The sequence below is a fragment of the Aedes aegypti genome, chromosome 2 (genome assembly GCF_002204515.2).
Source record: "Aedes aegypti strain LVP_AGWG chromosome 2, AaegL5.0 Primary Assembly, whole genome shotgun sequence".
Taxonomy (NCBI): domain Eukaryota; kingdom Metazoa; phylum Arthropoda; class Insecta; order Diptera; family Culicidae; genus Aedes; species Aedes aegypti.
This window is the reverse complement of record NC_035108.1, coordinates 432,474,747-432,502,734: the sequence shown is the minus strand read 5'-3', so window position 1 is coordinate 432,502,734 and position 27,988 is coordinate 432,474,747. Positions and strand designations below refer to the sequence as shown.

The 27,988-nt window shown below is 38.9% G+C and overlaps 1 protein-coding gene across 7 annotated transcripts in view; it reads left to right on the top strand.

Annotated features, from left to right (window-relative positions):
• LOC5575537 (angiotensin-converting enzyme) overlaps positions 1-27,988 on the top strand; it is a 527,507-nt gene that overhangs the window by 23,547 nt on the left and 475,972 nt on the right. For all 7 annotated transcript variants that reach the window (XM_021847779.1, XM_021847777.1, XM_021847774.1 and 4 more), the window contains exons 3-9: positions 6,397-6,939; positions 13,310-13,468; positions 13,539-13,646; positions 13,722-13,854; positions 13,912-14,496; positions 14,689-14,932; positions 14,995-15,093. In XM_021847779.1, the coding sequence (XP_021703471.1) occupies positions 6,397-6,939; positions 13,310-13,468; positions 13,539-13,646; positions 13,722-13,854; positions 13,912-14,496; positions 14,689-14,932; positions 14,995-15,093 (1,871 nt within the window). The remainder of the gene's footprint in view (positions 1-6,396; positions 6,940-13,309; positions 13,469-13,538; positions 13,647-13,721; positions 13,855-13,911; positions 14,497-14,688; positions 14,933-14,994; positions 15,094-27,988) is intronic.

Below are 27,988 nucleotides of genomic sequence, written 5' to 3'. Positions count from 1 at the left end.
AATATTTATTTCGAGTTCGGATTGAAAACGACTCTACCATTCTTTTACGTTTATTTTTTGTAAATATCTAGATTTGTTGGTTCCTTAAGTTAAGACTTTTTCTGCCGCTCAGTTCTGGTTGACTTTTTCTTTTCTTTTTGTTTTAGTTTCCGGTTTTCAGTTGGTTTGTAGTTAAATTTCCGTTCATTTGTCCTTTCGTGTGTGCCATTTTGGAGAGTTTTTGCTTCTGCATTGAACTATTTGCGACCTGCCCTGAGAAGGGTGGTCTCATACCGGGCTTAGACAGAGTGACGGTCCTTCGGAAGTCGAAGGTGGCGCTAAAGCCGTTGCTTGAGGAGCAGAGTAGAACGTTACAAGCTAATTATGATATGGATAGCAGAAAGTGATAATAACCTGAGAGATATAATATTTAAAAGATCTGGAAACGATATCTAAAATTAACTACATACAAAAATCAAACAAAATTTTGATGTTGTCTTCAGATCTTTTATGTCAATCAAGTCAATATCACGCTTTGTTTGTCAGTACTTCGCTCCTACTAGGAATATTGAGCTCAAATGTTTGTTTTTCAAAACAATCCTACATTTCTGGAGGCTGACCATGTTTATTTTCTGAACGACTATTCAAAAAGTTTTGAGAAAGCATAAGTTATAAGCTTTGAAATGCATTCGGAACTCAACACGCATTTCGGATATTTTGTCCATTTTATGTAATATAGCTATAGTGTGATCGCTTTTACAAGGCTTATTTATTACTGAACAATGTGTTTGTTAATCGTCATTTTGGCCTCTATTGGATCAACTGTTCTTATAATATACCGAAGCTGAATTAGGATTTTATAAGATACTTATTCAGCTCTTATTCATGCTTATGTTAAACATGTGGAAATAGCTGAAGTGCGATGCAAGTAAAACGTTAGTTCGTCTTCTGAATATCCTTTTATACATATATCTTTGTTTAGTGGAATATTGGCTTTTTAATTGGGAGAAACATGTCTTGTTCAGCTCATTAGTAAAACAATATTGACTAGTCGAATGAGAATCTTTGGAAACGTTTAATAAGTGGCGATTCAACTTTTGTTCATTCTAGTGCATTACGTTGAACATTGACCTAAGTTTGTGTTAAAAAAGCACTTTCTCAGCTCTTTATAGAGCAAAATTTTTATTCAGCTGTCATTACCATTATTGAACAATTATTAAACATGCATGCTTGTTTGTGGCTCTGAATTGTTAGTTGGGCTGGGAACAGCTTTTATAGTGATGGGTGATATGCAGAGGCGCGTGATCGGGTGGTGGCCGATCAACGAAAGAATGTGCAAGTTGAGACTCAAAGGCCGATTCTTCAACTTCAGCATCATAAACGTGCATAGCCCTCACTCCGGAAGCACGACGTCAAGATCATCATAGGAGACTTAAACGCTCAGGTTGGCCAGGAGGAGGAGTTCAGACCGACGATTGGAAAGTTCAGCGCCCACCGGCTGACGAACGAGAACGGCCTACGACTGATAGATTTTGCCGCCTCCAAGAACATGGCCATTCGCAGCACCTACTTCCAGCACAGCCTCCCGTATCGATACACCTGGAGATCACCACTGCAGACGGAATCACAAATCGACCACGTTTTGATCGATGGACGGCACTTCTCCGATATTACCGACGTCAGAACCTATCGTGGCGCTAACATTGACTCCGACCACTACCTGGTGAGGGTGAAACTGCGCCAAAAACTATCCGTCATTAACAATGTACGGTATCGACGCCCGCCTCGGTATAACCTAGCGCGACTGGCCCAACCGAACGTCGTTGCCGCATACGCGCAGCATCTCGAGGTAGCGTTGCCGGAAGAGGGCGAGCTTGACGAAGCCCCTCTTGAGGACTGCTGGAGTAACATAAAAGCAGCCATCAACAACGCAGCCGAGAGCATCGTCGGTTACGTGGAAAGGAGAACATGTGACGATTGGTTCGACGAAGAATGCAGGCAGGTTTTGGAGGAGAAGGATGCAGCGCGGGCTGCAATGCTGCAGAAAGGAACGCGACATAACGTGGAGCGATATAAAAGAAAACGAAAGCAGCAAACCCGCCTATTCCGGGACAAAAAGCGCCGCCTGGAAGAAGCGGAATGTGAAGAAATGGAACAGCTGCATCGTTCACAAGAAACGCGAAAGTTCTACGAGAAGCTTAACGCATCCCGAAAAGGCTTCGTGCCGCGAGCCGAAATGTGTAGGGATAAGGACGGAAGCATCTTGACGGACGGACGTGAGGTGATTGAAAGGTGGAAGCAGCATTACGATGAACACCTGAATGGCACGGAGAACACAGGCGCCGAGGGTCACGACAGCGGAGGAAGTGGCTACGTCAGCACGGCGGATGACGGAAACCAACCTGCCCCCACATTGAGGGAAGTTAAGGATGCCATCAACCAGCTCAAGAATAACAAGGCCGCTGGTAAGGATGGTATTGGAGCTGAACTCATCAAAATGGGCCCGGAGAGGTTGGCAGCCTGTCTGCACCGGCTGATTGGCAGAATCTGGGAAACGGAACAGCTGCCGGAGGAGTGGAAGCAAGGGGTCATATGCCCTATCTACAAAAAGGGCGACAAACTGGAATGTGAAACTATCGTGCGATCACTATCCTGAATGCCGCCTACAAAGTGTTATCCCAGATTATCTTCCGTCGTCTATCACCAATAACAAATGAGTTTGTGGGAAGTTATCAAGCTGGTTTCATCAACGGCCGCTCGACAACGAACCAAATCTTCACTGTACGGCAAATCCTCCAAAAATGCAGTGAATACCAAGTCCCAACGCATCACTTGTTCATCGATTTCAAAGCGGCTTATGATAGCATCGACCGCGAAGAGCTATGGAAAATCATGGACGAGTACAGCTTTCCCGGGAAGCTCACAAGACTAATAAGAGCAACGATGGACGGTGTGCAGAATAGCGTGAAGATTTCGGGCGAACATTCCAGTTCGTTCGAATCCCGCCGGGGACTTCGACAGGGTGATGGACTTTCGTGCCTGCTGTTCAACATCGCGCTAGAAGGTGTCATGCGGAGAGCCAGGTTCAATAACCGAGGTACGATTTTCACAAGATCCAGCCAATTTGTTTGCTTCGCGGATGATATGGATATTGTCGGCAGAACATTTGGAACGGTGGCAGACCTGTACACCCGCCTGAAACGTGAAGCGACAAAAGTCGGCCTGGTGGTGAATGCGTCAAAAACAAAGTACATGCTGATAGGCGGAACCGAGCGCGACAGAGCCCGCCTGGGAAGCAGTGTTACGATAGACGGGGATACTTTTGAGGTGGTTGATGAGTTCGTCTACCTCGGATCCTTGTTAACGGCTAATAACAACGTTAGTCGTGAAATACGGAGACGCATCATCAGTGGAAGTCGCGCCTACTATGGGCTCCAGAAGAAGCTGCGGTCGAGAAAGATTCACCCTCGCACCAAATGTACCATGTACAAAACGCTTATAAGACCGGTGGTCCTCTATGGACATGAAGCATGGACCATGCTGGAAGAGGACCTGCAAGCACTTGGAGTGTTCGAACGAAGGGTGCTTAGGACGATCTTTGGCGGAGTACAGGAAAACGGTGTGTGGCGGCGGAGAATGAACCACGAGCTCGCTAGGCTCTACGGCGAACCCAGTATCCAGAAGGTTGCGAAAGTCGGAAGGGTGCGCTGGGCAGGGCATGTTGCAAGACTACCGGACAACAATCCTGCAAAGATGGTGTTCTCGTCGAATCCGGTTGGCACAAGAAGGCGAGGAGCACAGCGAGCGAGGTGGCTTGATCAGGTGCAACAAGATCTGGAGAACGTGGGCCAAAATCGAAGTTGGAGAGACACAGCCATGGACCGAGTAAATTGGCGTAACATCGTTAACGAGGTTTTATCAAATTAATTGATGTAACACCAACTAAATAAATAAATAATTCAGTATGCTTCAAGTTAAAAATGTGTTTTAGGGCTAATTTCAAGGTTTGAAAAATCATAACTAGCATGTGGAAAATCAAAACCACTTGCTATTACCTCTATTTGAAAGCTAATTCTATTCTGTTCAAGTTTGTCGAACACGCAAATAAGATTTAATGAGTTTAAACATTGTTTGATCATGATTTGTTCTGCATAGTACCCAAAAATCACAATTTTCTGAATATATACGGTAGAAAAAACACACATTGACATTAGTTTTTCAGTACTACAGGAATCGAACGAAATAAATCTATGAATTTATTAACCATTAACAGCTTACATGTTGCTTTAGGCAATAAATTACAAAAAATGCCCAAAGATCGAACACCGCATTGCAACCTGATGATAGTTAATTCACGCATGACACATGTACCGACCAATGAATGAATTGAACAAGTTAGCATTGCTTTTTCTTTCCGAGTGATGATTGTTTGGATCGCATTTCATTGACGATTCAGAACGATTTGAAAACAATCATCGTCATCGACTGAAAAAAAGCAGTGCTAACGTGTTCATTTTTTACACCCGCCAAAGCTCACGGTGGTGCTATTGGCTCACCTACAGCAGATTTATAAAAGTGCTTCCTAATTTTATATTTTTTTTATTGCTTTTTGCATTTGAGATGCAAATCTTGTCTAAACGTCCACCAAATGCGGTAACACAAAACAATCAAAGGACACCTAGCAACGATTACATAAATCACCGCCACCCTAGCAAGAAAAATCCATCTTTGACATCGCATTACTTGTGGAAAATCTTACCGCATTTGGTGTTCCCGCATTTGATATTTGCATTTCAAACGCACACAGCAATATAATTTATTTCCGCAAGATAAATTGTTACTTAAATTGGGATTCAGTTTTAGATATGTAAAGTCATCATGTACTGGAAATTGAAAATCCGTAATTTTCAAACAGGTGTGTTTTTCAGAGAGAAAACTCCATAAAAATAGTGATTTTCAAGAACCTTGAAGCACAAATCTCAACCAAACTATGTTAAAACTTGCTCGAATCATAAAAGTGTGTTTGACAAAAGTTCGTAGAATTGAATCAACTACTATGTAGAGGTATTTTCGATCATTTTTGGTGTTCCGTTCGAAAGTTATGAATTTTTAAAGCTTGAAATTAGCTCAGAAACACATAATTGATTTGAAGCACACCTAAATTATTTCCAAAATGACTGAAATTTTGACCAGAAGTTCATATTGTCATAAAAAATCAAAGTATTGGTTGACTGAAAAATTTCTAGACAAATGAATAGGTCTAATATGCAGTTATGGGCAGTGCAGGTTAGAGTGATGCAAATTTTGAAATGTTTGCTCCCCTATGCTCAAACGATTTTTATTATGGTAAATAGCATCCTCCCAAAGTTTGAAGTGATTCGAGAGAAATTTGACTGTGCACACGCCATTTGAAGTTTATATGGAGATTACTATGGAAAACGCCAATCTTTTGTATTCAGCTCTCTATCTCTTCGTCATAATATTCTATGGAAAAGTGAACAAATTCTTCTAATGTGAAATGCTTCCAGCTACAACTTTGCCGAAGACCACTTTTTGATTGGACGTCAGGATAAATTGTTATTCATCATCAGAAAGTTGGTTTGCATGTAGCATGCTCCACCAAGAATAGGCAACAGTGGTGCTCCTGGCGGGAAGAATAGATCAAAGTAATCCAGGCTACTAAGTTCTACAGCAAAAAAGCAGTGTTGCTCTGAATGTTATTGAATGATCATCTCAGCATGATTTAGACTTTGTTATCAATAATAACAAATTGTCCTTACGCCCTATCAAAATGTGATCTTCGGCAAAGTTGTAGCTGGGAAGTTTTCACATGAGATGAGTGTGTTCACTTTTCCATAGATTATTATGACGAGCAGATAGATGACTGAACACAAAAGGTTTGCCTTTCCCATAGTAATTTCCATATAAACTTTAAATAGCGTGTGCACAACCAATTTTTTTTTCGAATCGCTTCAGGAGGGGAATCATTTTCATCATAATTGACATCGTTTAAGCATAGGGGAGCAAAAACTTCAAAATTTGCATCAGTCTAGTGCAGGTGTCTAGATAGATGGTCTACATTGAAAATGTGATAAACACACCAGAGATGATAAATTGAACTATAATAGCAGGTGCACAAAATTTATTTAGGTATCACATCTTTTGAGTGTTAAATATGTACCAACTAATTATTTGATTTGTTCAAGATATATGAATGATGCACTGTTCAGGTTGTTTTATACATAAAAATATCTGTTGAAAATGGTTCTAAATCACCATATTGTTGGATTGTGGGGAGGTGTAGGATGGGTTTTCAGAATTGATAATCTTTTTTTTCGTTATAATGGTTTTGGACACGCCGTTCCATTATTATCCCCGATTCTATCTTACGATTTACAAATTATGTATCCTTTTCAGCCATTCTCCTACGACGATCGAAACCAGTATCGCAACGACGACGATTACGACTACCGGAACCGGAATCGCAATCCGTACGATCGCGATCGCAACCGGTACGTGTCCGACGTGGACAATCCGGACCTCTACCAAAACCGTCAACCGTACAACCCCAACCAAGGTGACCGTTTCCGCAACCCGGACGGCCGCTACAATCCAAACCAGCGGCCTTACGTCAGCGATGTGGACAATCCAGATCTGTACCAAGATCGTAATCCACCTCCGTACAGTCGAAATCCGAACGACGATCGCTTTGATCCAAATCGGAGGCCCCAGTTCGGACCTCCCAACGAACGGGACTTCGAGAGGGGACGCCCGCGGGACTCATTTTTCCAAGGGCCGTTTCGCAGCCCAGAAGAGGAGAGGCGCTTCCAAGCGGAAACGGAAAAATTACGATCGTTTTTGACGGAAATTGATCGCAAGAGTTCGCTCGAGTGCTCGCTGAATGTGGGCGCCCAGTGGAACTTTGAGACGAACGTCAACGAGGCGACACAGGTGGAAGCGGTAAGTTTTACATGTGTTTAACTTTTTTTTTTTATTCCTTAATGAGTATTATTTAACTAGTTTGTCAGGAAAAAATGCCTACTGAAATTGTTCGTTGAATGTATCAACTGGGCATGATAATCTACTCTCTGGAAGTTTCTTGAAGAGGATATAAATCATCATCGCCAGGGCTTTAATAATTTTGCATTTATAATAATAGTTCTTCTTCCAAATTAGTCCCCCAGGAATTTTCAAAAGCGTTCTCTTGATTGAGAATGCTATGGAAATCCTGAGTTACTTGATCTATTATAGAACTAGTGAGTCTTTAATTAAAATTATGCGTGCTTCCAAACTTAATTGAGTAAAACCGTTTTTCAGTTTCTTTTTGCAGATACTGCCATATAATTTTCATAGCAGGATCGCAAGTGCGTTGAAATTGCCTGCTCCTTACGTTTTTAAGAAGGATCAAGTGTTTCAGATCATCGTCTATACTCACGGATTCGATTTTTACATCACGTTTTGGTATTCCAGTGCCCCTTGCTTCAACAATGAAATTGATTAAAGTTTTGAGAGTATTGTCAATTTCAAGTTTTGTTTGCAAAGAAATGTAAAAATAATGATTACTATCGATATATCTTTTATATGTATTCCAGTCGGCTCGAAAATAAATGAACGTGGAGCTGATAGGATTCGCTTCAGATTTGAAATGTAATAGGGACATGATCAGAATTAAAATCAGCGTTAGTAATCAGGTTTCAAATAGGTTTCAATCATAACAGCAAAATATATGTTATTATCTGTTGGAATAATATATACAAACTAATTTGTGGTTTCTTATTCTGAATTTGGCTGCATGTGTGGCACGGTAGCATAGATCCGGAGATAATCGTGCGTTCACTGCTGGCACAATTGTGGGAATTTTTGCGGCGAGATCGTGTGTCGGTTGTTTGACATTGACATACAACCGCGCGTGGGTTGCGGTTGGTTCTCTGAAAGAGAGGTTAGAACTGTGGTGGATTCTAAGAACATCGAACATACACGCAAAAATCTTAAATCTTCTTGGTTTGAGTTGAAGCCCGCTGACTATGGTGGGGTGGTGGGTTGGAAAATTAGCGTTTAGGTCAGAAGAATGGTTTAGTGGAGACAATGAGCGCTTGGTTCGTTGATCGGTGGAAGGCGATGAATAAGTCGTAAAATTCATCACTTCGTGGGAAAATTGGTGATCTCGTGGCTTGGTTTTGCGTTATGATATCTGAAGTACCGTGGCAATATGAGTGCCTGTTTGGTATGGTGTGGTGTAGATGACAATTGTTTAAATTGTACTAACATTGAACTTTGTCGCCATCACGAAAACGACGACAACAAACATCGGTTGACTTTGGCATTGGGGAATTGGGCTTGTTTTTCGATTGTTTATGCGACTTGCTGACTAATTGAATTTTAGACGAATCACGCGACATACTTTAAATGTGATTGGCTAACATATTGACATTGAGAAGTGCGTTTCAATGCTTCTTACCAGGCATTGCAGAATTCGCTCTCATTTGAGTATGAAGTACGATCAAAGTAAGCAAAGAAAAACATTCCATTTGTTGCGGTCCACGATCGTCAATGTATCGCAAGTTGTGACAAGTCTGATGAATGGAACCAGCGAACAAGAGCCCCAAAGAGAGAGCAATGGCAAAATTCATTTTTCTCGCTTGTTTACCGTTGGGGGTAGGTATTTTCCTCTACTGACACGAGAAACAATCCACAAACTTCCAAAAGCAATATGTCCCCAGGTTTGGAGCATGTTCAGAGAGGTTTTATCATGCACTACTATCCCTCCAATCTGATCAAAGTTGTAGCAGTATACGATAAATAGTCTCTCATAATGTGCAGCATATTATGATAGTTACGAAGAGCGATACGTGAGAGATTCTCTCAATTTTCTCAGGATTCAATCCCTGCTTCTTACTACATATTGATGTCGTTTACTATATATGCATATGAATAGCTCATAGGTCCCTTTCAGACCACCACGAAACTTCTCACCTGCATTAGGGAGATTCAAAATTTAAAAATGTTTGAAAATCTAATCTCGCATATCTCTTTTACCATCCTTACCATAAAAATAAAGTTCTGTGAAATTTTTAGCTTTTTGTGTGTTTTTACTACAGGATTGAAAACTCATTCTTCAAACCTTAATGAAGAATGTTGCTGAAGAAATAAATCCCTTTTGAGCTTATTTTGTTCGGGGTTTTTGTAGATATTTGCACGATTTTAATCCCATGTGAAGCTAAATAGTCGCAAACAAACTCATGAACTCATCTTCTCTTGTATCCTTTGGATTGACTTGCTCTCTTCAGCAAATTTCTTTATTATGGTTTGAAGAATGAGTTTTCAATCCTGTAGTGAAAACACAGAAAAAGCTAAAAATTTCACAGAACTCTATTTTTATGGTAAAGATTGTAAGGGAGATATGAAAGTTTAACTAGTTTGAATTTTGAACTGCCTCAACCTGCATATTACCTGTACGTTAGGATGGCCCATAATAATCAAACTTCAAAGAAGCTGTTATGGAAATTTGAACGAATTTCTTCAACTCCAAGAAGGTGGGGATGATTTAAACGAGCCTGAAGCTTGTATGGAGAATGTGAACCACATAGTTGGCATAAACTGGTTCATCTACATCTTCAATCAGAGGCTGTAGTCAAAAACTCTTTCGTTAGTCACTTGAAGATTCTCCGTTTAAAAGTGAAAAGATTGTAGCATACTATAATTCTTTTCGTTTAGAAAAAAAAGTTATACATAAGGAAACTGAAATTCGGATTTCCTCTGGAATGGAACGGACAACTCTGCAGAAAAACAGATTATTTTTCAAAAGTCATCCGATTTCGCTCGTACTGTAAATCTAATCATAATTATTATCTGCCAATAAATGCCAATATCAGGCTCTGTCCTTCCATTCGATGCTCTAATGATTCATCAGAGGTCATTTCCCCACATAAATTTAGGATGAGAAAAGTTTATTCTATGAAATTTGTTTTAGACATCACTGAAAGAAAAGTTTCCTGATCTGTCAGAAAGTCACTTAGAATTACACTAGCCATCATAAATATTTGAAAAAGTATTGCAACAGTCAACTGATTGTTGAACCACTCTGAAAAATTTTAAATCACCTTAAAACAGGAACATCCGTGATGCTATACATCTAGATGCTGATGATTTATAATGATGTGGTGTTGAGCAAAGTTGTTCAGTAGATCAAAGACATCCGGAAAGCAAATAGATTGGTTGGCAATTTAGCCGGTTGAGGGCGCTAGTGAGCGTGTCAAATTGAACATTTTAAGCATATTTTATTTTGTGATCCACATAAGATATTTTTTCGAGTTATCAGCAAAGTTGTTAAGAAAGACAAGAACATCCGGAAAGTAAACAATTTGGTTGTAAATTCTGCCGCTTTTTAATCCAGATAAGATAGAAAGTTTGAGTCTTCGGCAAAGTTGTTAGGAGAACATCTGAAGTGCAAACAGTTTGGTTTGAAAATTTTCCGCTTGGTGGCGTTAATGAGCATGTAGAATTGAGCATTCAACTAGCTCTATCTTTTGATACACATGAGATAGGAAGATCTAGTTTTCTGCAAAGTTGTCCAGAGGGTCAAGGACATCCGAAAGGCAAACCGTTTGGTTCATATATTTTCCGCTAGGTGGAACTAGTAAGCCTATTAAATCAAACATTTGAAACAAATTTTATTTTTTTCACCAGATGAGATAGCCAGTCTGAGTCTTCGGCAAAGTTTTTCAGAAAGTCAATAAAATCCAGTATGCAAAAAGTTTGGTTCGTAATTCTCCCGCTGGACGACGCAAGTGAACATGTGACATTTTGTATTGTGAACATGAAATTATAGGCACAGACAACCAGACGTCACACTCATCATTGTCCATCGATCACCTTTTTAACGATCGATTCAAAAATATTGTATATGGCCAATCCATCACCCGCAGCGCTCACATCGTTTTTGTTCGCTTTTGACGTTTACACACTATCGCCATCTGTTGGTCTGTCGGCCAAACACACCAATTTTAGCATTGGGCGTACTTGTCCTCATGACTATGATTTGGATCGAGATTTGTTCTAAGTGTTACGTCTATTTGTCTGTGTTACAGGGATACACCTGTTATAAAACACATAATCAGTGTTACTGCGGTCCAAGGTAGCTATGCAAACCAACCTTTACTCTTCAACTCAATTTCAAGATATGGAACATGCAGTTCTAGAGAGTTGACTGTGCCTATTGTGCTTATTCTGCGCAGCGTGTGAGGTAAGACGAGTCGAATGAGGTGACAATTGTCGACTCACTCCCATTTGATCAACATTAGTCGTCTCACGTAACTCGTGGTGAGAGCGACTCGTCTCGACTCACGCGCCGCGCACAATGAGCACATATATCTCATGATATTGATAGAATGTCCAGAATGTCGAAATTGATTAAGCATGAGCATGAGCATAGATGACCGTACAGTTCATGGTTGCTACCAAATGATTGACCAGAGCAATCGAAGTTGCACAAATATTGAATGAAAAGGATTTTGGACTAGCTTACCATTCCCAAAGTGCACAAATCGAGAGCTCAAAATATAAAAGCCAATAACGGCTATTGAACGAAGCTGCGTCACTATTTTTGCCATCACGGTTAGAGTACGACTGATAGATCTGTTAAATTGTCGGCTGACTTACTATGATTGATGCTGCATGGGTAGTTTCATCAGAGTGGGTGAAGGTAAACCCATAAAAAATCGACAATGTTATCTAAGAAGGGTTTGCTTAAAATGCAAAACTAAACTGTTTGCTTCCGGATGTCTTTGACATTCAAAGAAGTTTGTCGAAAACACAAACTTTTCATCTCATCTGGGTGAGATAGATGCCCATTATATATGCTCACTTGAGCCAACTAGCGGCAAAATTTAGAACCAAATTCTATATGCCTTCCGAATATCCTTGATCCGCTGGACAACTTTGTTGAAGATCGCTTCTTTGAAAGTCACAAGGATCTCGATATATAGCAATGGTGATCTCATCCATGGTTTAGTGAAAAATCTGCCTCATTTTTATAAGAATGCTCAGGATACTGTGACAATCTAGCTTATATCTCAGTGAGAGTCAAATATTTGCTATCAAATAGTATAAAAAATATTGTCAATCTTTCATTCAAAATTAGAAACTAATTCAAAAAGTCATACAAATAATTCAGTTTTGCAAAATAAATACTCCCATGCGCTAATAGTTGCCGTCGTGTTCCAGTAGTGGATTGACTGATCAAAGCAGTTTTTTAATAGGTAGATGTATAAAAGTTTTCAGAGATGACCTTTATGCTTCATTTTAAAGATTTAAGTTGCTATTCCGACTGTTTACATTGTTGAAATGCTGACAGTTGGCGCCAGTGGCAAAAAGTACAGACAATAACCTTTCGAACATTCAGTTTCTCTCACTGGCCGCCGAGCGGTGACACTGATAGTTGTATCCCTCTCACTGATCGCGCTACGCTCGATTCTTAAATGTTTCCAACTTTCAACTCAAGCGTATGGAAGAATGGTAGAAGAGAACTGTCAAAACGTATGGAAAATAATCAAAAAAGTGAATTACTTGAAATTAGGAAACTAGACCGAAAAAGTAGTGATTAGAAATCAAGCGTAATTTGAATATACAACTTTTTTGTTTATTTCATGTTCAGTGATACTTTCATTGCTGCATAATTTCGTTTTTTTCTGCCACTGCAAAAGAGATTCTAATTCTAACTCGTTTTCAGTTTTGAATATCGCTCTATTGACTATTTTGTTTGAAATTCCTTGCATCACTACCTAACGACTACTACTGAAATACTAGTGCAACTACAGGAACACGTGTATCAATAGTTGATATTAAGTTATGATTTTTTTTTGCTTAGTTACTCCACTATTGGCACCGGCACCCTATGTTCAAAGTATTAAAATAATATGTGTAGAATTACCAAATTGAACGAGTGCGAGTGACCAATCGTTGAAGTCTTCTGCTTGAACGGATATCTGGTTCTCCAGTTTTGTACTCTTAAAAATTTGAGGAAGAGCTACGATTTATCTTCACAATTAGATTGAAGATTTAAGACTGGCCTTGGGCCAGATATGTAAAGGATCTCCAAACAAATGAAGCTGTCAAAGAGCCTGCACAAAATGAAGCCACGAGGTGGATTGGACCCACGGGCTATACATTGTTAAACCATGAAAATAAGCCACGGTTGAGATCTTCGATTACATGAGAAACTATTGCGTGTATTTAAGTTCGAAGTATTTCAGTATTGTAATTGAATCATTACATGATCGGATCACTAATGTTGTAAGTAATTTATCTAACCATTTTGGTTCCACTTTTGCAGATCGCTGCCCAACAGCGTTACAACGACTTCCAGCGGCTGCTATGGGTTCAGATGAGCCGTATCGACCAATCCAAGATATTCGACGATAAGCTGTACCGCCAAGTCCGGTTGATGTCTATCATTGGACCGAGTGCCCTGCCACCGGATCAACTCGATAGGGTAAGATCCACTCGAACCATGTTACATCTTTTATCACCAATGAATCATCGTTTCCTATTTCGATCGACAGTACAACCGGATCGTCAACGACATGCTGGCGATCTTCAACGGTGCCGACATTTGTGCCTTCGAGCGGCCATTCGAGTGCGGTTTGCGGCTTCAGCCCCACTTGAAAGAGGTGGGTTTTATGTTCCTGGATTTTTCGTGATTGATTGATACGTAATTAATTTCCGTGGTTTTTGATTGATTGCAGATTATGGCCAAGAGCAGGGATTGGAATGAGCTGCAGTACACGTGGTTGGAATGGCGTCGCAAATCTGGAAGGCATATGCGAGAATTATTTGAACAGCTAGTGGATCTGACTAATGATGCGGGACGGGTTAATAGTAAGTAAACTGCATGGACAATCTTTCATATTGATCTGACCTTGTGTTCATCTACAGATTTCACAAACGCTGCTGCTTACTGGCAGTTTCCGTACGAGTCCCGCAACTTCCGCGAAGAAATGGAACAAGTCTGGAACGAAATTCTTCCACTATATGAAATGATCCACGCCTACGTCCGACGAAAGCTTCGTGAATTCTACGGTCCGGACAAAATCAACAGAAATGCTCCCCTCCCTGATCACATCCTCGGTGACATGTACGGTCAAAGTTGGAACAATATCCTGGACATCGTCATTCCCTACCCTGGACGTAGCTTTTTGGAAGTCACTCCGGAGATGATCAAACAAGGCTACAATCCGTTGGTGATGTTCCAAATCGCGGAGGAGTTTTTCGTATCGATGAACATGAGTGCCCTTCCGCCAGACTTTTGGCTGACGTCAATCTTTACTCAACCACCAGATAGGCCAGTTCTGTGTCAACCTTCCGCGTGGGATTTCTGCAATGGTAAAGATTACCGCATCAAGATGTGCACTTCGGTGACTCACAAGGACTTCATCACCGTGCATCACGAACTTGCTCACGTGCAGTACTTCCTCAACTACCGCAACAATCCCAAAGTTTTCCGTGACGGTGCCAATCCAGGTAAGTTTTCACTTGATTAAGATTATACATTGGAACCTCAATTTACGAACTAGATTGGGGGTTCGTAAATTCGTAAAACGGAGTTTTGCCATTGTTTCAGTTACGTAAATTGAATTTACGTAAAAAAAAACAAACTACGTATAACGAGGTTTTAACGTAAAACAACTCAACCACCTTCCTTTCCCCGCACAGGTTTCCACGAAGCAATCGGCGATGCGGTAACTCTGTCGGTTGCCTCACCGAAGCACTTGCAGAACCTGGGCCTGGTGCAGAAAAATGTGGACGACACGGCGCATGACATAAATTTCCTGTTTTCGTTGGCACTGGAAAAAGTGGTTTTCCTACCGTTTGCCCTTGCCCTTGAGGCCTGGCGGTACGACATCTTCGACAAGCGGGTCCGGAAGGAGCAGTACAACTGCCACTGGTGGCTGCTGAGGTACGGATCATTGCTTCAACCGTGATGGATTACATGTTGACATTTTATCTCTATTTTTGCAGGGAACAATTTGGAGGTGTGAAACCGTCGGTACTTAGATCCGAACTTGACTTTGACCCCGGAGCGAAGTACCACGTGGCGGCGAACATCCCCTATGTCAAGTAAGTGAACGAATGCATAATTTCTCAAATTCAACTACAGTCGAAGCTCGTTATAACAACAACTTTTATAGCGACAAAAGCTCTCTATAGCGACATTGGTCGGTCCCTTGAAAAATATGTTCATGTTATAACTATTCTCTATAGTGACAATTCTCTATTACGACGGTCCCTTGCGATGTCGTTATAGATCAGATCAGATTTTAAGGATTTATGAATTTTCCTTGAAATTCGGCCTCAAATACTTCAAGCAATTCTATCAAAAAAAGTGTTTTTAGAAACTTGTTCAAGTTTTACCCTAATGATTCCAAGTTTTTTCCCTAATAGCGTTGGTTGGGACTGTCGGGAGGAACATTGTGAAACTCTGAGATACATTCAAAATCATTGATGACTTCTTATTGAATATTTAGGCAAAGTGAGGCTGTGATAAGGAAAAAAGCTTATATTATTTCTGAAATGTTTGTAGAAGCTTATTAATTCAAAAAGATTATCAATCAGTCTCTTTTTAAGGTATTCGAACCCTCTGAGCAGAATCTTAAAAGAAAATAAAAAATACCTTGTACCTTTTAGTTAGGCTGAATTAGGCTGTTGGAGAACTGCTAAAAATTCAAAAATTATAGATGATAAAAACGAATTTAGTACTATACGAGTACTAGTCGAGTCTAGTACACGACACTGAAGACGGCCTTACTCGTAGATGCCTTAACCTAAACATTATTTGTTAACAATAAAAAAATAACACATAAGGATATCACTAATCGTCATTTAAATTGGGAAACATAGAAGAACATAGAAATTACGACGTCAGTTTCACGAGACAAATTAAAATCAAACACAGTAGCGGTCCTACTGAACGTCCGTTGCATGCCTATTATTGCGCTGTTCTCTCCGTAATTAGTGCGTTGAAAAGGAAGTCTTAATAACGAATTATTTCGAAGCGTTCTAGGACGAACGTTCAAGTTCACCGCCCCTAGAATATCAGGGTAATCCGGCCTTGTAAAGTATCGGCTACAAATAGAGCTCTCGAAACGACCCTTCGCACTTGAAGTGTGTCGATATGTATTAATCGACATCGACTTTCATAGCTTGGTAGATGGAATGGATCACGCCAATGAAGTCGATGAAGAGCAACCCGTATGAAGCGACGTTGTACTGATTCGATCCTTTCTATTCCATTCTGATAGTAAGGATGCCATACGACTGAGCAGTATTCGAGATTTGATCGAACTAGCGAACAGTACAACGATTTAACACAATACACATTCGTGAAATCCTTTGCGATGCGAAAGATAGGGTATGGAACGGGATGCCTTCTCTACGACATATGAAACATGCCGTTAAAAAAAAAGACAATTTACACCGTCTTCAGTCAAAGGCTGCACAGACTGAACAATCACAAACATTAGGCAACGGACAACACGAAACACCCAGTGGTCCAGTGATTAATTTTTCGTTTTCCGAAAAGTTTCCACCGACTGGAGCGGGAATCGAACCCGCACTTCGTGGCATAATACGCCTAAACGACTAACGCCGCTAATCGCAAGGCCACGAAGCCCACAAACGTTTAAACGTTACCCGAGCAAACTCGAACAACAACCCCATAACATTGTGATAACAAGATATATACCATGAACTCATTTTGTTATTTTTTGTTATCAATACGGAGACTCTTGTTATCACCGAATTTTGAGCTGTCAGATCGAGGATACCATCAACGGGCGAATGACGTCGAATGCTTGTTATCTTAATTCGATCTTTATAACTAATTGATAACAAAATAAGTTTTCAATGAGAGGAATTGGCTGTATAACAAAACTTGTTATCAATGTGTTACATATGGTAACACACTTAGATATTTATATGATATCTTCAGTATAAACTTTTGTTATCACGTTTATTATGTTGCCTGCTTATTCAACCAAAATGAAAACAAACTATGTTATCTATTGCTAGTTATCGGATAACACAACTTGTTATCGTGTTGTTACCCAACTTTGCTCGGGTAGCTGGTTGTCTAAAACTACACCTAGATCCTTCACATGATCTACTCGCTGAATTACGTTATCATGCAGCTTGTAGTCAAAAACTACAAGATCGTGAATCCTGGCAATAGAAATAATGCTGCACTTGTCAGGGTTAACAACCATACAGCTCAGGATACATCAATTCTTGAAGTTGTCCAACTCTTGTTGAAGCCGAATTGCATCGGCTTTTGAACGAATGCTCGAATAGAGGTTCAAGTCATCAGCATAGGATAAGCACGGGCCATGGAACACGTAGTTGACATCATTGAAGTATAATATAGGAATATTAGCGGTCCAAGATGACTTCCTTGTGGGATTCCCGATGAGACGAGAAAATCTTTTGAACGAAAACCTTCTACTGTAACGGTGAGTTTCTGTCCAATCAGGTATGTTTTGAGCCAACGGCTGGACAAAACCTCAAAAATTCATGGTCAAAAAATGGCTTGTTAATATTTTCTATAGACTTTTATACTATTGAGTGACGATTTCTCAAAATTTGAGATTGATCTGTTATGTTTTCGATTTTTGGCAGCATCGTAAGTGCGGAAAAGTCAGCAAAAGTGGACTGCTTACAATTCATCAACTTTGGTTCACTTAGCAAACTTCGAACAACTGTATCTCTACCATAATCATAACCGATTAAGCTCAATAGGCTTCATTTGAAAGCGTAGTCTTAAGTTTTTGATTTGGCTATAGTAACATAAATTTTAACACATTAAGCTGTTAGTTGTAACAAAACATGTTTTCTGCAATCCTTCTTTGAAATTTTGATAAATTTTCGAAGATTCGTCAGTGTGAAGTGTTTCGAGAAAATGATTCACTCATTATGAAGCACCAAATCATCCACACTTTCTGAAGTGCTATAATTTTTCTCGCCCCTCTTTGCCCCTAGAGGTGATTTTTTTAATTTTTCATTATAATATGTCAATTTCATCATTCAAATCTGCAGGGATTGAATCCTGAGAAAATTGAGAGAATCGCTCACGTATCGCTCCCTGTAACTATCATACCATGCTGCACATTATGAGAGACTGTTTATCGTATACTGCTACAACTTTGATCAGATTGGGGGGATAGTAGTGTATGATAAAACCCCTCTAAACATGCTCCAAGCCTGGGGGACACTATTGCTATTGGAAGTTCGGGAATTGTTTATCGTGCCAGTAAAGAAAAATACCTATCCCCAACGGTAAACAAGCGAGTAAAATGGGTTTTATCATCGCTCTCTCTTTGGGACTCTCGCTCGCTGCTTCCATTTATCAGACTTGTTACACCTTGCGATACAATGACGATCGTGGACCGCAACAGATGGGATGTTTTTCTTTGCTTGCTTTGATCGTGCTTCATACTCAAATGAGTGCGAATTCTGCAAAGCCTGCAAATCTGTATAATGTGTCATAGCTCGTTTGAAACTATTCTGAAATTACTACAATGAACTTAAATATAAATACACAAATTTCTGCATTATAACTTATTTTTTGTAATAATAGCCTTTTTATTCGATTGGGTGACAAAACTTAATTTGAACAATTTCACTCGAAAATCGAACTTTCAATTTGGCAGTCATTTCCAACGGGATGATATCAGGTATCCAAGATAGTTAATAGATTACCAGTATCAAGCGATTTGGGACGCATTTGAGGTTTTGTCCGATCTTTGTATGAAGGCCTGCCACTGTGCAACGTAACAAATTACCGCTGACACCATATTTTTCCAATTTGGCAATCGTAATGGCGTGATTGATCTTATCGAATGCCGCAGACAAGTCGGTATAGGTGACATCCGTTTGAGCCTTATTCGCAAAACTCTCTGTGACATGCGACGTAAAGCACAGGAGATTTGTAGTGGTAGATCTTCCTGAGATAAAGCCATGTTGTTCATCGCTCAGATACTGCTTACTGTGAGACATCAATGCATCCAGGACTATGAGTTTATGTACTTCGCAGTAAAAATTTAGTTACAATAGTACAATCAACTCTCCATAACTCGATATTAAAGCGATCATCGAGTAAGAGGGATATCGTATTGAAGGACATAAATTCAGAACCAGGGCAACGGTGGGACCATTGAGGAATCCATGAAACTTATGATTCTACAACACGATATCAAGATACGAAATATCATATTACGGCGAGTTGACTGTATGTCCATGGAGAAATCACGCTTTAAAAAAGACATCGGATTTTATTATTTTATAAAACACCTCATGATATGGAAAGCGCTTACAGAGCTATTAAAGTCATGAGACACCCATTTTTTGGATAATGCCGAAATGGACTCCTATGGAAGAGATTCGAGTTGTTTCAGAACAACTGATTCAGGACAAAACTTACTTATATATGATATCGGAGATTCAAAATGACCAGGTTGTGTAAGCCTTGACCGTAGATCTAAATTTCAGTGACTCGTGGGCAGTGTTGATAGACTCACATTCAAGTCTATTGATTGAGACTCTCCCGTGAGAGCAAACTCATTAGAGATCTGCTTAGCAAATCTCACGCTTGAGATTTTGATGCAAAACCACTCAATCAACTCAATCCGTAAAAAATGATTCAGTCGCAAAACCCGTCAAAAACTCGTGAAACCCGAATGTTGTTGTTCACGTTAGAAAGGATTATAATTATTTTACCAGGCTAACCAGAAAATATTGCCGTGTGTGAGTAAACTGTGGAAATACAAAAGATGAGTCAACTCATCCATGATTTTTTGACTGCTGAGTTGCGTGACTGACAACTCACGCATGAAAAATCTCAAGCGTGAGATATGAGAAATTGAGTTTTTCACAACACTGGTTCATAGTTTCAGATGAACGGTTAACATTGTTTACCGTGCTGCATCAATATCCGGACGTTTAAGAGGCACCAAATGTTCCAGCTCATTTTTCACTACCTTATATTCTCATATGAAAAATGTGTTATATTTATACAACTAATTTAAGCTTACTTTTCCACAAAAACAAGGAAAATGTCAATAAAAACTTCAAAAATAGCATGTAAATCGTGAAAATATTGAAATAAGTCTTGTCCCTAAATCCGGACAAGTGAATCGATACGCTGGACAATAATGAATCAAAATCCGGACAACGTTCTATGAATTCATTATATTCATATAAAACTCATTGAAATCAACTAGAAAAAGATTTTTCTAGTAACATGATACATACATTTGCATTATAATATACAATAACGAACAACTTTGCTTTCAATTATAACACTTTTACCTTCATTCTGTGCTTGGGACTCGTTGCTAAGAATCCGTTGCAGCGCTACTGAAATAATCATGATTTAGATCAGACTTCTGCGCAAAACACATGTATTCTTTCTTTTTATATTGATTATCCACCATGACTTTCAATTTTCTTCAAATATGCTTCGCAAATAGTACTTTACACTGCAAATGTCTTGCGATATTCTTCTTGTCCGGCTATAGAACCACCTGCCCACAATCCCGGACACCATCGTTTTGCTCTCAAATTGATTATTTTCTCCACAAATCACTTCTTTGATACAATTAATTGTAGTATCTATTATGATAGTTACTATTCTGGACCAAACAAGCAGTAAAATTATTATTCAGTCACACATTCGCGAATGAATTAGCTCTGATAAGTAGAGTTACTGTGCACGTGCTGTAGCCTTAGGTGCAGGAGCCTCATTGCTTGTAAGCGCACGGGCGCTCTGTACATTGTGAGACCTTTTTTGGTGCGCCTCATTTTTCTTGAGATGTGTCTCACTGCGGTCTCATGTGCTCCGTCACATGTGCTGTTTAAAATTTAGCGCAATAATTAAAGTAATCACAAAAGTTTTCAGCTGGGATCGAAATTGTAACTTTTGGATCGCGAGTCTTCGACCATATCATGTAGGCCATCTAGACATCTGCATAACGAGACGAAAATAGTTGTAGCGGCTTTTCGTTACCAAGCAGTTGTTTCAAAACTTGGATAACGATGGCGAGCCATAGCGCCGAGCAGCGCATGAGACGAGTCTCCCTGAGTGCACACCACCTAGCGCGCGCTTTCAGAATTTTCGTGAGCCTCCGGCTAGCGCAGCACACTAGGATTCCGATGAGATGAGAGACGGTTTGGTAGGAGGCTCGTCAGTACATTTATGTGCTCCTGAGAAATATGTAACTCTACTGATAAGTCAATCCAGAACTTCATAACACAAACTTGCACAACGCAGGAAAAATAAACTGAAGTTGCGAATTTGTTTTTATTTTTTTTATGGCAAAGCCTCTTATATGGTAAATTGTTGTAAAAGGATGAGAAAAGTTTGAATTTAAAGATACTAGTAAATATTACCAGATTATTGTAAAATTTCTTCGTTAAATCAATTAATACTGATTAAGTGTCCGGATATTGGTCCCGTCCGGATTTTGATTCATCACGGTACCGAGGTCACCGACCTAGAATTCTGTAAAAAATCTTTGAGCTGGAAAATAATGTCTTAGTGTACCGTGCTGCATCAATACCCGGACGCTTAAGCAGAGACAATTGTTCAAACTTCAGTTTCAAGATGTTTGCTTTGGATTTAAAAGAAGTCATATTATGTTTTCGACAGTTCTACACTAGATTATTGTGTAAATAAATGCTTAAATGGTAAAGCTATGAAAATCATTAAAATACAATGGCATGTCTTTTCCCTTAATCCGGACACCTGAAGCAATCTTTGTTTTTAAATCCGGACACTTTGGAATCAAAATCCGGACAGTGGTTTTATAATGTGAAATATTCGAAAAAAAAAACTGGTTTTTGTCCCTCATCGAATTAATTATCACATTTATAAGATTCTCATGCTCTCTTGTGCATAGGATAATGAAAAATATGTATATAAACGCATAGTTTACCTCAAGTGCAGCCCAGATGTATCCAACCAGCCGATAGTGGTTCAAACTACAGCCAAAATATGGAGTTTTTTCCACATAAAAGGCATTCTGATCACTAAGCACATTCCTTTTGATGATATTATCAAGTTTCTTCAGTTTCTCTTTCAAAATAGTCACACACATAGATAAATAACAAGGCTTAAGAATGACGTCCGGATTTAAAGACACTTTCATGGTTTCCCAGACAGTCTCTGTTACGCTGTAAAATGCATATCTACACCATATTTCATCACTTCCGAGTTTTAGAACTGTTAAACTACCTTTCTATGAACAATTACATTGGTAGGCTTCCTCAATATTAAAGTTTTCCACACATTATCGCAAACTAAAACTTGTGACGAGCTAGCGACGCTACCACCAAAAAACTTGCACTACAAGAAAATGACGTCTTTCTGAAGCAGCTGGTTTTTATTTTATTTTTTATAATTATCAGCAATGGTAACTAGATTGTAATTTATAGTAATATGTTGGGAACTGTTAGAAGTAGAAGTTATGAGTAAAAATCACCATAATAATATTATATTTTACCTTCAATCAATGAATTTCACTGGGGTGTCCGGATATTGGTACTGTCCGGATTTTGATTCACCACGGTATACATTGCTGTTTCATATATTTTGTATGACTGATTCGATCATGAACAGATTTTGAAAAAAAAAAATCAGACTGCTGAGATATTGCAATGGTAGAGAAGTGAGTGGCATCGCAGTTTATTTATTTATTTTAACCTTTAAATTTAGAAAGAGGGAAAAACTCCTTTGAGTGATTTTATTTTAAAATCTTTCTCAAAAGGGCGCAAAACCTCTTTATCTTTTCGAATACGTTATAAAAAAAACTAGAGGCCCATCCGAAAAGGATCCATTGCAGAAGTGGCATCGTATCGTAGGAGGCCTGACTGATTTCTTTATTCTTGCAATATGAGTATTTTATGAATACGTTCAATGAGTAGATGCTTAAAAAACCCATGAGGGTATTAGTGGTCTTCCATGAAATATCAAAATATGTTGTACGAAACTCGTCTTTACTGAACATCGTGCTGTAAACATCGTTTTTCTGCAACTTGCGTGAACTACTATTTGCTGATCAATAGAAGAAAAATGAGTTGTCTGTACGGTATGGTGCTGTACAAACTGCAAACTTTAAGCGGGTTTTTACAATACCTACTTTTTTAATATGGGCCAGTTATGCTATTATGGGTACATTTGGTAACACAGTACTGCCGTGAAAGTCAGTCCCATTTGTAAAATGTAGGCATTGAAAAAAACTACAAAGAAGTTTGCAAACTCGTTTTCATACGAAAACTTCTTGAAGATTGACATATGTTTATTACACTCTGAGAGCTTTCCGAAATAAAATATAAAAATGACCAAAAAACACGGTACATATTTGTGTTACATGATGCGATAATCTGTAGTGGGACTAATATGCGGTTACTTTACAAGATGAGATAATCTAATGTGGTGTTTTTTCCTTATTTTACCGATCAAAATGTGTTGCCTCGTTGGTCATGCTGAAAGATCATAGGAAGATATGTTGAAAATGAAAACTGATATCACCTCAATTTGACAAAAATACAGCTAGGACTGACTTGTGATTCACGGCAGTGTATCCAGAAATCATTATTTGTCCAGGTTCCCATACAAGTCTAAGAACATTTTTTTTTGCCAAAAAAATCAATCAAGGCTGGTGGCACGATAGGCATAAACATTGGGCTTTTGCATATTTCATGTAAATGAACATTTGACCAAAATTTTGATTAAACATCTATGTTTTTTTGTGATTAATTCGTATGGCATTACGCATATGTTTGTATATGTCCAAAACAGTATCTGTGTTCAGGATTCCCCAGTGGGCGCTGATTAGTCTCATACATATGCCTAATGAAATTGCAACACTCATTCAACCAAATGAAGTGGCTATCTTAATACTCTCCAAATTGTTTGTTGTGATTTCAAAGCACATGTATACAAAGTTTCATCCAACACAGCTAATCGCCTCTCCTTAAATCAGCCAATCGTTGATGACTGAAGATGTTATTTTGCTCGCGCATAAACGCAGAGCCTCTTCATAGCTCGATGTTAACACTCTGTCGGGAAAGCTCGCTCTGCTGTATTGAGTTACAACGTAGGCCTCATTTGACCATCGCCGTCAGTCAAACGGGTGCGGGTCAACTTTGAGGACCCTAGGAGAACCAAGAGTACCGCATGAAGCAATCAACCCCCTGGATCACTTCGGGGGGCTCGTTTGCTTCGAGCCGTCCTCGTCGTCGGCACTGAAATGAAATATTGCAAACTCACCTATCGAAGGAGTGTTGCTGCAACAAAACTAGCCTGTCGCCGTGTATACATGAGATTATTGAGTGCTCTTATGTTCAACATTATGGCACAGACAAGCAGACGTAACACTCAGATTTCCTTTGAAATCAATCGCCATAATATAATCTGGTGGGGTGCACGACGTTAGGCATAAATACGTTAGGCATAAGGATGTTAGGCATAAGTACGATAGCCATAAATACGATAGGCATAATGGACGTTTGGCATAATGGATGTTTGGCATAATGGACATTAGGCATAATGGACGATAGGCATAATTTCTAAAATGAAAATTGAAATTGTTTGTGTGAAAAAATGAGCAGACTTTTTTGGTAATTGTGGAGGGCTTCGAGGATCAAAAATGTGTCCCATAGTTGTGAATCGTTTGAGGTAAATTTCTTTTATTGCCTATGTGGTAACAATAGAGTAAAGCAATGTCGAAGGTATTTTAGTTCGGTTCCAAGTCAATCCAGGATCCTTGGCCATGAAGTATAATCGTGTTCATCTATCGTGCACTAATAAGAATGCAAAATGGCCACTTTGGCAAAGAAAACATTTAGTTAATAAATGTGGAAGTGCTCCTAGAACACCAAGTTAAGAACTTGGATTGGGGCGTAATGCCAAGAATAAGAACGACGCTGTAACTCAGGCCTGCCCAACGTACGGCCCGCGGGCCGCATCCGGCCCGCGACCTTATTTTGTACGGCCCGTGGAGGGTTCGAAGATTCTTCTTCTTATATTTGGCCCGTTGGCTATTTTACCAACCCGAAGTCAAAAAGAACATACCAAGACTAATCATTTTAGTTTCTAGCTTACATTTTAGCTCAGTAATTGTTTATATAGTTTATTTTTTGAATGATTTGAGTTCTTAACTTAACTTAAGTCTGGGCATTTTGCAGCTAGATTAAAGCATTACCGATTGCAGTTTTTATGAAGGTTAATTTTTTTTTCATCTCGGAGGTTAAAATTGTTCTACTTATAAATCTGACATGAGATAATGATTTGAGGTTTATTAAACACAAATATCATATTAATATTATTGGGATTACAACACAAATGTTTCTACCGTGCCTTCTTTCAACATTTAATTAATAAAGCCTGAACATAACTCATTGTCAAAGGATACATTTTCAAACAAAGTTTCATCGAAACATAGGTTTGAATTTTCCCAAAACTTTGGAAGTAAATTTTACCAACACATGGGCGTGATTTAACCTTGTAAGATTTTGACAGAATCTTAAGCGAAAAAATTATAGAGTATTGAACAGGTTTTTTTAATACTGGTAAGCATTCACAACGTTTTCAAGAAAGGATTCCGGAATGATTTTTTGGCGAGACTCTGAAGGAATCCTAGACACGATTCTTGTAAAATTTTGAAAATTCCAACCAAGATTACCGTAAAAGCTTGTTCAGAGTTTTAAAACATTCTGGTCCATTCGGATAATACAAGGTCAGGTTCTGGCAGAATTCGGAGTATTATTCCATAAAATCCTAGGCATTATTCTCACAGGGTTTTAAATTTCTGGACTAGATCTTCCAAAAAATGCTGGAATAGTTTATTTCATAATTTTGAAAGAGGCTTTCACGATATCTAGCAGGATGTTTCATTTGTTTTTCGTTTGTTCCAAATGAAATTTGCTTGATTCATTGATTTTTGTCACACATCTAAGATTTATTTTCGGAATCCTCACCATAGATTTTTTTTTCGCTGAAACTGTGTTTATTTCATGAGAACATTACGAGTGATAAAAAATTTCGGAACTTAAGGCGAAAATACATCGAGGCCAAACCTCGAATTTTCAACGGCACAAATATAGGGAACTAAACAACCATTCGAGGTGAAAATTTGGTCAAATTGTCATCTGCTGGTGGTAATCAGTCGATCAAACTTACAGCGAACGATTGTCTAGTTTTCTATATTTGTGCCTTTAAAATTCCGAGGTTTGATTTTCTCAGACTTAATAAATATATTTTTGAGTGTCCAAAAATGTGGCCCGCCTCAGAATTTTTTCTCTGTGATTTGGCCCGCGGTTCAAAAAGGTTGGGCAGGCCTGCTGTAACTGCTACTCATCTTTTGAGTTTGGCTGTACACATATTATTGGCAAATTTTTCATCAGAGATTATCCCTTCTTTAAATTGAAGGCTGTTCTTTATAGTTATACTGACGGCAAAATTATTGGAGTTCGTGCTGCTAATGTTTTAATCAGCAAACTTTCTACTTTTATAATTAAACTGTTCTTTCGAGACATACTTATTCAGTAATTAATGTCATTATTGCTCTTAATACTTCCATCATACATTTTTCCTTCTTTGTATCATAGGCTGTTCTTTATACTTAAACGGTCAATTTATTGACTAGAAGAAAGGGACCTGCTTCCATTAATATGCTGTTTTGTGGATTATTGCTGTTCTAATAGTTATTGGAATTGTAGATGTAAATATTTCCACTAAGAATGCATGTCATGTTAAATGCAGAATACTATGCTATGTTAAATTACAGCTTGACTATTAAATAGACTTTGAAATCAAATTTTACTTTTCAAATATTTTCAAGGTGCTTTCGGCAATGCTTACATATGTGGCTGATAAAAATTGTTTAAAATCATTGAAAATTGTTGGCAGAAGAGAAAAAAGAACTGTTTTTACTACATTAAATTGAGAAGACTCGGAGTGGGAACGTAACGCTTTCCTTAGCGTCACACTTCCAAAATACTATTTTTGAAGATAATGTCACATATCATAACATGAATGTTTGGAATGACTCTAGATTGTTGTCTTCATATTAATCATTCGCATTATAAGTACTAAAAGATTTCCCTTCTTTAGAATTAACGTAAGTATGTAAGAAATATATAACAGCCTTCCTAAGCTGAAGGGTTAGAGTCCGCGGTTACAAAGCTAAGCCATGCTGAGAGTGGTGTCTGGGTTTGATTCCCGGTCGGTCCAGAATCTTTTTGTAATGGAAATTTCCTTGACTTCCTTGGGCATAGAGTATCATCGTACCTGCCACACGAGATACGAATGCAAAAAAATGGCAACTTCGACAAAGAAAGCTCTCAGTTAATAACTATAGAAGTTCGCATTGAATACTAAGCTGAGAAGCAGGCTCTGTCCCAGTAAGGACGTAATTCCAAGAAGAATAAAAAGAAGATAAAAATATATAACATAAAATGTCTGAGGACAACCATCCACCTCCATCAACGTAATGGAATTTGTAAATGGACACGAACAATTTTCGATATGAGAAGAGTTTTGAATGGCACACACGCAAGTTATTTTATGCCAAACGTCCATTATGCCTAACGTATTTTATGCCTAACATCCATTATGCCTAATGTCTTTATGCCTAACGTCCATTATGCCTAACATACTTATGCCTATCGTCCTTATGCCTAACGTCTTTATGCCTAATGGGGTATACTCAATCTGGTGATACAAAATGTGTTCAACAAAATCTGCGTGACACGTCAAATACGAAGAAAAATGAAGCGCGCAACTCTGGTTGCGAGCTATGCAACCTAAGATACTTTATCATTTTGAGCTTGAAGCATGATCGATGAATATTTCGTCAATGCTACGTCTGTTCGTCTGTGATTATGCGTTCACGTGGGTGCGTTTGTAATTACCTACCAGACCGAAACTCACTTTTCGAAGTTTCCCGAAACGCGACCATGG